Raw genomic sequence first — 12,172 nt, 5'->3', positions numbered from 1 at the left:
TTATGTAATTTTAGCACCAATAAATGTTAATTGAAGGATAAACAACTCATCCTTAAACTCATGCATACAAATTGAAATTTTAATCAAGAATTCAACTTCTATGTAACTAGATTAAAATCAGCTGCATAAATAAGTTGAGTGTTCACATTGAATAAATGTTCAATATAAAACATTGATACATTTTATTGTGTTTTTGATGTTTTCTCACAAAATACAATTTCGCTAAAAATATAGTTTTGGACAGTTTTGGACAGGACGGTAAAAACCAGGGTTCTCTATGTGGCCCCCAAACTTGTAAAACTACCACTGTTTGGGAGAACTCACTTTAATGTTCAGACACGAAAGGAAAAAGGTGGTAACCAATTTGCATTATTTTTACAATTAAAAACCAAATGCTTCAGTGAATGACGTTCCCCCAACTACAGCATTGGCTATGAGTATTTCATTTCTACTCATGTTTAAAGAAAAATTACTTATTAGTATTAAATAACATTTTTGTGAAGTTTCACTTTTATATCTATGTATTACATTGACAATTGCTATTAAAATGACTATAAAAACAACTGATCTGCTGAATTACACAGTAAATAATTTCAAAAGCAATTGCCAAGTAAATTAAATTATTAAATACTGCAAAATACTTTTATTTTAATGTCATTGTATATTGTTTGATTTGGCGCTATTAGTTTTAGTTTTCACAGCACTTCATCATTTTCATATTCCTTACCAGGAAAAAGAAAGACTAATAGAATTGCAAGAGAACAAAAAGAGAAAAGCACCTCTACCTCCTAGTAGCAATTATGCAGCCAAGTATGAGAAACTTGTAGGTCTTGACGCTGGCAAGGCAGCAGCCAAAATAGCTACACCAAACAAGCATTTTGGTTTTGGTAAGATTTTCATTGCATTTGATATTTTTCCAACAACTTTTAAACTTTTTAACAAAGTTTTCCAAAAAGCCATTAAAAAAAAAAGTTCTGTAAATTAAGTTTATAATCATCCTTTTAATTAATTTTTCATACTCGCATTTATTTTCTTTGTTAAACATTCCTGAAAGCTAGTAACACAACAAATAGGGATTTAACTGACTTGTTGAATGTATGATAACGATCAAACTTTATGGGTAAAATGTACTGAAAAAGTGTGACGCTATTTATTGTTCATTTCTGTTCCTATGAAAATTATAACTTAGAAAGTTTTTTTCAAATAAATGTAGTACTATAATGAAATGTTAATTTATTTTCAGTAATTAGTTAATGAATTGGATTTATTAGTACCCATTTTCTTACTGATTTAACCTTTGTCTACAATAAAAAATCCTGAAATGTGAAATAGAAAGTAAAGTTTGCAATAACAAAATTGGCCAAAACTTAAAAGAGAACCAGAAAGCCCAAAAGAAGACCGAAACCCAAAAGAAGACCAAATTTTAAGCATTATTTTTTTATGAGGGCCTCTTGATAGTAATAGTGCCAGTATTAGAGTTATGCTGGTAGGTCACAATTAGGACGGTCTTCGTATACCTAGAAATACGGCGGGGATCATTTTGATCCTCTGAAAAGAAATCTGCATAGTTCCCTTCATAATGTTATAAAAAGTCTGCTCAGGATCAAAATGACCCCTTCCGTAATTCTAGTGTTAACAGAAAGCAAAAGGGCAAACTGCCTTTCGAATTCAAAAATTGACATAACTCGACAAATATGTATCGAGTTATGAAGTGTAGCACTTTGTGACAAACACTGCTTTGCACTCGTAATTATTCACATCTTTTGAGGAGAAATATAGCGGCTAACAAAGGTTTAAAATTGTTTGAATGCATGGAGTTTTTTTCAAATTGTATCAGCTTTTGCAGTGTGTATTTATGTGTTATAGCATAGTATTTGGAATATATTTTTGCATAGCAATGAAAAATAAAAATATTTTGTGTTTTCATTTCGAGAACCTTTTATTTTTCTAAAAGGTCGATAAGTTCTAATCTCATTTTCTGCACAGTCCCGTAAAATTTTGAGCTACAATACCTCTTTGAGTTTTGTTTATAACTTTTTGTGTTGCAATTATTATTTTTTCAATGGATATTATTTCCCTAAATAGTCCATTTGAAAAGTTAAATTTCATATTTTTTCACGTAGTTTCTATTTAGCTTTAAACTTTCCATATCTTGACTCGGAATCTTACGGGATCTTTATAATAAGTAATGAGACTCATTTTTTCTGATGCGACTGTACCTCTCAAGTGCGCACAAACTGGTTAGGTCTGTGGTAGGTGTTACTGGTGAGGCTTACTCTGGTCCGCAGTCGCATGGGAATCTTTGTTCGGACAGCATTGTCATTATAGTGTACTTCTGTTGCAATCATTGGTTCCTGCTGCAAAATGCAGAGAACATTTGGGCAGTGTTACGAGATTAAGTTTTGTGTGGAACTTGGTAAATCAGCCTCAGAGACTTTAGAGATGTCTAAGCAAGTGTTCGGAGATAATTGTCTGTTAAAGGCGCATGTGTCTCGGTGGCACAAGTGTTTCAAAAATGGCTGGGAGAGCTTCGAGAATGGATCTCAAATAGGGTGTCTTTCAACCAGAAGAACATGTGCAAATGTGGAACGTGTGCGTGTTGTGCTAAATTTGGATGGTTAAGTGTGAAAATGATTGCAGATGAAGTTGAGCTTGATACAATGACAGTTCACCCACAGTATCATTGCTGAAAACTTGAGAAAAGCTGGAAACACCTGCTTCATCCTCCAAGACCTCCTGGTCAATAATGGTATCTCTACATTTCCCAGTCTGCCTACAGTGGCTTCAGCAGACTTCTTTCTATTCGCGAAGATGAAAACATCACTAAAAAGGGCATCACCATGGAACTCTGGATGCCGTGAATGCGCTAGTACAATACTTTTGAAAGACATTCTGGAAGCAGACTACACAGCAGCCTTCGAAGCTTAAAATACACGCTAGGCTAAGGGTCTGATTTTGAAGAATTTTAGGTTTGAGTATTAATAGCTGCAATAAATTCTTAGAACGCAGCTCAGTCTCATTACTTTTTATACAGACCCTGTATGTTGAGCATTTTTGCTGTTGGAAGTATGCATCTAGGTCTAGGGTTACTACAATAGAGATCTTGCAGGTTTAACAGGGACGCGCTCTGTACATGCAATTTCATGTTTGTAGTTGATTATTTTATTTATTCTTTTGAATTGAAATTTCAGTGTCTAGTGAATTGAAAAAGGATCAAAGATCAATTGAGCAAACTTTAGCTGATATCCAAGCAAAGAAAAAATTAAAGAAAAGTGAAGAAGCAAAAGAAACACCTACGGAAAATTGATATTACTTTTACTTGATTAGAGTATATTACTATTTTTTTTTGTACCTGAGCCATAGTTGCTGTTAAATTATGGGACAGTTATTTTTAAAATAAAAGTGTATATAGTTTCAAGGCTCATACACTGAAATTTCTAGTGTTGGAAAAATAATCATGAGCTACAGTTGGGGCTAACCTAACCTGGGAACTCAACTGTGAAGGCTCATTAGATTCTAATCACACCATTATTAATGTTGCAAAGTTAGCTTTGCCCCAACTACAGACTTTTAAATTGAATAATATTTTCAATGTGTGCATCTTTTGGTATATTAATCACACAAACTGTTGTAATGAAGAGTCTCTTGCAACGTAAAGCTTGTCCACAGAGAGATAGCGGATGACCTTGAAGCGGAAACATCATTTCTGCAATTTATAATAGGCTGTTTCTTATTTTGTAATAGATAGGGTTAGCGAGAAAGTGTCTCTTACTACTCGGCGCTTTCTGGCTGATTCTACCTATTACAAATGGTACAGAGGATGTTTCCTTTCAAGGTCATCTACCATCTCTGTGGGCAAGCTTTACCTCTCGTAAATATAAAACAAAAACCTTGTGGATGTCTTTTTAAAACATTTTTGTTTTTGAATTAGTTGCTTTCAAAGAAAGTATAAATTCTTGTATGTCTGTTTTGTGCTCAGCTGCTGAAGAATCTCAATAGGCACCACGCATTTTTATTTCAAAATGTTTTGAAGAACATTTTGGGAGACACTGTCTTTATGGAACACAGTCAACTCTCGATAACTTGGAAGTCCCAAGGGGCACGCTAAACTCTTTGAGTTATTGGTAGTTCAAGTTATGGGAAGTTCCCACAGCCTTCTGAAGAATTTGGGACCCAATAAAAATTCGAGATAAAATAATATTCGAGTTATCAAAACTTGACTTTACTTTCAAAGGTGACTCCCTACAATAGTGCGAAAAGAGAAAACAAGGAGACTCCTATCATACAGCTTAATGAGTGTTAGATGTGCGGATGAATCAAATTATTAAAATTAAATTACATTTTTCTAAAGTGTTTAATGTATTTGCAGACAGATAATTCTATGTAAGAGTTACATATGCTTTCTACTTTTGTATTTGATAACCAACAGTTTCTCAAATAAGTCTTCATCAATTGAAGTCATGTAAAATACCTTTGATGAAATAAAAAATAAAGGATGTATCTTTTGGTTATAAAACTTGTCTCCCCTCCCCCATCGACAATTAAAATGGCTGTGTGTATTAGAAAATTAACCAATACATTAACTCCTCATTTTAAACACCACAATTTAATGCATTATGTTTACATACATCAGCTACACAATATTGCACAGCAATAAGAACAAAAATTAACAGTAGTAAAGTAAAAATTTCATCTGAGCATAAGTGAGAAATGTACAAAATTTTTCTTTTATATATTCAAAGTGGTAATAAACTATAGATCCATTATAATGCAATGCAAGCTATTCATTTATTAAAATACAATCGATTTTGCTCACTTGAAAATAGATTTTTCTGGAGTGGCAACATTATACATTGGAAAAATTTAAAAGTGTCAAGATGGAACATTTGAAAGTGAAATGAAGAATTCTAAACTAAAAGCTCGTGCATTCGATAAAGTAATTTTTTTCAAAATTTGGTCCAGTGCAGTTTTTCAGAAAAATTGCCATTCTTGATGCAACTGCTGTGTTTGCTCTAGCTTTTATAATTACCAAAAATAGCCATCATGATTCTCTAACTTAGTTGCAAATTCTCTCTTTACACCAGCATTTAGAATATTGCAAAATGGCAGTAATGACTTTAAATTTAAAGGGGAAAAAAAAGAAAAACTTACACCATACAACCAATTCCTTTCTAAAAATGAGCACAAAAACTGCTTTTTTTTTGGTTTTACAAAGTTGATATGTAAGTATGTAAGTAGTGATGCTGATTATAAATACAAAGCACTTCAATAGAATTTAATAATTAAACAAACACCCATACACAAAGAAATCACCATCATATCACTTTGCTGCATTAAAAAGTTTCTAATCATAAAAGCACAAACGTAATAAGCAATATATCAAACTTAAATCAGTACAGCTATACTGGTCAAGAAAACACTTCAAGAAATTTCAATCAACATAATTTATTAAGTTGAGCTTTGCTTAGCTCCAATGACGAGAGAGTACAGTAAAGGTAAATGCCTATAGCCCTCTTATCAATGAAAAATCACATAATGTATATAATGTTCTAGTTAAGTCTAAACTAATTGTTAGTCGTATTTTATAAGGAAAATTCCAGAGCTCCTTTTTATACCACAAAATAATTTCTTTGGAGAGATTGACCTAATTTAGTTATGGACTCTTTAAATTTGCCCCCCTCCCCCCACTTCCCGAAAAGTGCAAAATTTTAAAGCAAATAATTTAAGTAAAGATCAGGTTTAGAAACTGATTGACGAAATTGTAGCTAAATTCAAAAAGAAGAGATTCCAAACAAAAATGTTTGAATGTATTTTCATCTATAAATGAAGTTACAGGCTGACCACCAATGAAAAAGAAAGGCTAACATCCGGTTTACAGGTGGTATTGTACACATCTATTAGCTTTCACGGATGCCCGCTTTTGCAGATGTGTGCAAGCCTCTAAATTAATCCGAGTTACATTGAAAGGAGCAACCCACGTGCATATACATATATTTTTTTTTTACTTTCCCCTCTCATTCAAATACAATCACCTTATCTGGATGTTTGTCAATTCCATAGCAATCGTGGGCAGACTGTATGATTTTACAAAATTTACTGCTATGGTAATCAAGTATAATGGGCCAATTCAATAAAATTAATCTTTAGTTGCAATAAATTTTCTGCTGTAGTTATTAAACAGTTAAATGTTGATGTAATTTGAAATTCATATTTGTAAAAACTTTCAGATGTGCATACAATCTTTTTTGACATTAGTCAGAACATTTTTATTGGGATACACATTTAGGAATTGAGGGGAGGGAGCAAACGAGTCAAATGTTTCATGTGAATGAGGTATGATTTTAAGGCATTTTAATTGAATTATTATAAGATTTATATACTTAATCGTCTAACATAGCAGTATTTTACTTTTGCACTGTCTATCATATTTCATATCGGTGTTCCGGTGGAATATTGATGTAACTGCAAAATTGAAAATGAGTTATTGTCGTCACTGGGTTCAAATGTGGTTATCCCATTCAGAGGAACACTGACAGATTTGTTTCAACTTTTAGCCACCAGGGCAGTAACTCAACATGTTTCATTGTATGAGGTAATGAATAAAATAATTTAGTATATTTAGTTCTCTGGTAAAATTCTACTTTTTTCAGTTGCATCAATGTTCCACCGCAGCAGCGATATGAGGTGAATTATAACCACTAATGCTTTGATAAATATACATTTCAAACAATCTGAGTTCATTAAATGAAGTAATTTATTTTCTTAAATAGCACAAGAAAAAGACAATTGTCTTTTTATTCTCAGCCTTAACTTACAGTAGAGACTGTCTATACATAGGCAAAACAATAAAATCTGTTTTGTTATTAAGTATTTAGCTTGAGTAAAGCAAAGTGTTTTCAGAACAAGATATGACTAGTTAAAAAATCATTCAATAAAAATTTTTCTAAATTCAAATAACACTTTTTCAAGACATGCTAATGACTAGAATTTTCATTAAAAGTATTTGAAAGCTACAGCAATATGGCACATAAAAATATAAATAATCAATCTAATGTATATATAAAATAATCACATGAAAAAGACAGTAAAAAATGTAATATAAGCATATAACTGAAATGGGATGTAAAAATAAATTGATAAATATTCAGCATTAATGTAAATTTCAAAATTTATAAACAATACCGTAAAATTTCTTTTCTTAGTTGCCTAAAACTCATAAAAATAAAACATCCATTTACAGTTATACCATACATAAATATTGACAATGTATAAAGTTTTTATCTTGTGTAACAAAAAATATTAAAACTTCTGAAAAAAATCAACACAATATGATGATCTTTTTACAATTTGAACATTTTGTTGACAGTGAAAAGTTATGAAAGACTAGAATTTAGGGTTTTAATTTACAAACTCATGAACCATTTATTAATAGGTTTCTTTTAAATCAATTCAAGGACATCTTCACTGAATTAAACAACAAAATACAAGCTTCTAAAAGTACACATATACACGTCTCATTACATTTAAGTCTTTGAATTAACTCCGAACAAATTGTGCTATGTTATTATAAATATTTGTGAACATTAAAATAAAACAATGTAACAAAGGAACTGTATTTAAATAATATTAAAAATATATCATGACTAGAAATATGGCCTCTTTTTAAAGTGAATTAAATGTACAAGAACATATGATTTGAAGTGAAAATAAAATTAGAATACACTAATCAACACACCAAAAGTTATCTTATGATGTATAATCTCAATGGAAAATCTAATTTCTTGAAATCACACTAGGAAAATCGAGAAGTAGAAAGATTATTCCACCATTCTTTTGTTTCATTCCATCTGTGCTGAGTAAAAAGCAATGTTGTAAATCTGAATTTCAATTCCCATACATTTTCAAATGATAAATGTCGAGAAAGAAACCTGTTTTAAATTCAGTTTGGATTTTAAACGTTTGACATGGACTTCTGGTTTATTTACTAAATATTCTCTGGTCTGGTTTATAAATATTTAGCCATTTTATGACAAGTTTTAATTAAAATATCAAGCTGTGATTTTTGACATATCAGCCCAGTGGTTTCCAATCAATGGAGCATGCTTCTCTAAGGCAGAAATTTATTTGGGGGCACACAGCTTTTAACATAATATTTTTCATTCAAAAAAAAAAAAAAAAAAAAAGTGTCCAAAAAACAAGAATCAGCAAAATGTCACCACTATGGCAATGGGGTTGAAACACCTGCACTAAAAACATCTTTTTAATAACACCATTGTTTGATAAAATTTGCAAGCCCTGTCATTACATTTATATTGAAACATCTATTTTTTCTGTAATCTTCTTCAACGTGTTAAATGTAGTAAAATGATCAATATTCATATTCCAATATAGTAACTAAATATATTTTGATGCAAAAAATTTTTTATGTTAAATACGTCGTGTTTTTCTCTCTTATTAAAAAATATAGCAACATTGGAAAAGCATTTATGAAATTGAATTATTAAAAAAATTAGAAGGGGGGGGGGGAAACTTTTCATGAAAAGAAAGGGGCACATGAAAGGTTTGGAAACCACTTCGTTTGACAATTTTTCAACTTGATTTTTTTCAATGAACTAAGTTATTAAAAATAAGGTTCTTATCACATTCCTATGTAAAGAGAATATACAGTACTTCAACTTCTTTTGGAATATTTAGATGATATGGAATGTTACTTTGAATGGAAGTGATATTACATAAATGAATATGGGCAAAATAAATATTTAAAAAATAGATATTCTAATGGCAAAAAATGGCAGGTAGTATAGTGCAAGGAACTATTATCGAATAAATAACAAAATACAGCAAAACAAGCATTAAAAAAAATCAGACATGGAATTAAGACCATTTGAAATAAATAAACTCTCAAGTTCAGCAAAGGGCAGATTGGAACTGTTGTTTCATCAAATATAAATAATAGAGTATGTCTTTAAAATAAGCTTGTCTAAATGAACGCTTAGCATCAAGTTTCACAACAGCAATATAAGCATTAAATGTTTCTGAGAAAAATATATGCAAAAAACAACTTATGTATGTTATTATTTTCAAATAAAAGCCATTACAATGTATTTAAAAAATGACAATAGTTTAAATCTCCCCCCCCCCCCTCTTTTACAAATTCCAAATACGTAACACTAAATATCAATTAAATGAATAAATTACCAATATTTTGATGGACAAAAATTGCTAATTACTGCAGACACGTGTTTCGGTGTTATAAGGAACACCTTTATCAATGCAAAGTGTGAGCTTTTGGACAAAAAGTCATCCGAGGAAAGCTGCTTGAAAATTGAATGAATTATCAAGGTTTTGATGCACAAAAATTGCAAATTACTGCAGACAATCCTTGCACTGAAAAAGGTGTTCCTTGTAACACCAAAAAACGTGTCAGCAGTAATTTGCAACTTTACTGCATCCAAAGGTTGGTAATTCATTCATTTAATTTACAAACACAAAGGTAAACTAAATATCGTAAAAAAATGACTGTGAACTAAATATTAATGTTTATAAATATTGTTGTTCCTAAAATTACAATAAATTAATAAAACTTTTTTCAAAAAATAAATAACTTCAATGTGATTTAAAATAATTTTTATCACTGATAAAAAACATCTAAGGTTCATACTCCCCCCCCCCCACCAATACATTATACAGATGGATTAAACCAGTTAAGAAAATTTAACTTTTTATTGTGCAAATAAAACTTAACCAGTTCCCACTGTAAATGACAATTTACACTTTTTTTTTTTTTTTTTTGACAATTCTAAAAAGTAGAATAGTTAAACTTATTTTAAATGCATAGGAAGATTAGATCATCTTGCTAAAAAAAAAAAAAAAAAAAAAAAAAACTTTTGATTTAGCTTGTTATTTCAAACTAGAACAACTAAATTCATTTTAGAAAATTATTTAGCGGTGGAATTCATTCCTACTATTTTAGTTAAAGTTAAATTGTAGTTTCTTGCCCCTTTGAGCATTCATAATAATAGTAATAATAAGGAACAATAAAACCTGATTATAAATTTCAAAAGAACTGCCATATTTTTATTAGTATTTAAACCTAAATTTAAAATAATGGTATAAGGTTGTGATGGGGATTTTTAGAATACAAAAATAGAAAGCCTATATGATTCATTTGAACCAAAACAGCATATTTTCTTTCATAAACTTATGTTGTAGATGAGAAAGGAATGCATTCAATAAACATAGTAAACAGTAGTTGCACAATACATTTAAGTCATTTGAAAGAAATTATTCACATAAAATGATTAATATGTACATCATTTTAAGTGTTCAATGGAACTTACAATAATAAATTGCAAGTAATAACTAGCTTTGAAATATCAGAAGTCATTATTTCTTTAGTGACTAAAAAGAAGATTTATGATTTAATGAAATAAAAGAAAATAATTAAAAGCTATTTACTTCAATTAAAGTAAAAGCAGAAAGTATTGAACTAATTCAGAAGAAATTCTAGTAAGCTAGATTTACTTATTCATACAGATAACATTTTTTAACTCTTTTAAAATGATTTTAAACTTAATCAAAGGATTAAAAATTCAAAACAGAAAATACAAAAATATGATAGTAAAAAAAAAATTATGTTAGAAAACCTTCTAAAATAAACAAATACTCATCTAGCAGTTAAATTATTTGTAAAAAATTGCAGAACAATATAACTAGAATGAAACCAGTAGCAAAAAAATTCTTTCTTCACTAAAAGGACTATCAAAAAAAAAAAAAAAAGAAGAAGAAGAAGAAATGCCACATATTGAGGATATATTGCCAGAAAATTAAGATTAGAAAAGCTACTAAGGACAATATAACAGAATAACTGTCTGGATTTTTTACTAGGATTAAAATGTAATTTCATACCAGTAAAACTAGGTAATATTTAAATTAAAATTCATTAGTTTTCATGCATAAACTTTACTAAAGTTGAAAACAATATTATTGAACAAAGCACCAAAAAACACTTGGTGAAGAATGTCAGATTAGTTTAACTGAACACTAATTTTTAAAAAAATGTATATTGTACGTATAACAGCAAATTATGACTAAAATTTTGGATTAGTTTAATCTACAGTCTCCTTAACTATTGAAATTTTTACAAAATTGTATAATGGAGAAAATTTCAACATTTTGTTTTGTTTTATACATGAAGGATTTTCATGATCGAAAATCAAGCAACATTCTTTCAATAACAACCACCTACGTTTAACATCCTTACCAAAAAAAAAATAACTAACCTTATTGAAAAGTTCGCATTTGTGCACCTAATATGAAAAGAAAGAATTTTCATTGTTCTTTAGTCATTTTTGCACGGAATTATCTAAGAAATAATAATAATTGTAGAAATATTTACAATTTTGTTAATGCCACCTCTTGCTGCCATGTACTCTTATGTATTCCTTGAAATGTTACATAATGTTAAAAAAAAAAATTAAATGCAGAGCACAAAAATGAAGCAAAATAAATATAATATGCAGTTTTGACATTAAAAGGAATTGTACTTGTATCAGCATAAATTGCATATTTATACTAGTTTTAATAATATATGCAATATATATTTATATTTATATATATATATATATGTATATACATTTATCACAAATGTTTTGGGAACAAAAAATGAACAGTACACATAAAAAATTCACATTACAATGTACTTATGTATGCTTGCATACATACAGATATATATATATTTGTATGCCTATAATATTTTGGAATTTAAAATGAAAATATATTAGAGACTTTGAAAGTGGGTTGTTTACTTACAGACAGACTAGGAACAAATGAATGGAGTGAAATATTAATGTGCAACTCAAAAAAAAAAAAAAAATCATTAAAAGTTTTAACTTTTTTTTCTTTGAAAAATTTTAGCTATTTTCTTCTTTTGTTAAAAAGTCATACTCCATGCAATGAAGGAATTTTGGGCTCAAACGAACACATATTTGATTTGGGTGCACAAGAGTTTACCCTTATGGTACTAAATGCTATGAAACAGTTAGCACAAGAAATAAAATCATCACTGTAACAGCAGAAAAAAAAGCAAAATTTTTGCAGACACAAGTTAGAAGTTTCAGGTTCATGAGGAATTACTTTTTCAATAGAAAAAAAAATCTACAATATAACAGAC

The 12,172-nt window shown here is 29.5% G+C and overlaps 1 protein-coding gene across 1 annotated transcript in view; it reads left to right on the top strand.

Annotated features, from left to right (window-relative positions):
• Positions 1-6,981, top strand: part of LOC129223446 (sperm-associated antigen 7 homolog) — a 44,230-nt gene extending 37,249 nt beyond the window's left edge. Inside the window, exons 6-7 of the mRNA XM_054858062.1 lie at positions 731-887; positions 3,192-6,981. Coding sequence (XP_054714037.1) covers positions 731-887; positions 3,192-3,307 — 273 coding nt within the window. The 3' untranslated portion in view covers positions 3,308-6,981. The remainder of the gene's footprint in view (positions 1-730; positions 888-3,191) is intronic.
• Positions 6,982-12,172: the final 5,191 nt, after the last annotated feature.

This window comes from Uloborus diversus, chromosome 5 (genome assembly GCF_026930045.1).
Source record: "Uloborus diversus isolate 005 chromosome 5, Udiv.v.3.1, whole genome shotgun sequence".
In the NCBI taxonomy this organism is placed as follows: Eukaryota; Metazoa; Arthropoda; class Arachnida; order Araneae; family Uloboridae; genus Uloborus; species Uloborus diversus.
Note: the sequence above shows the minus strand (reverse complement) of the source record. Positions and strands in the feature narration are given on the sequence as shown.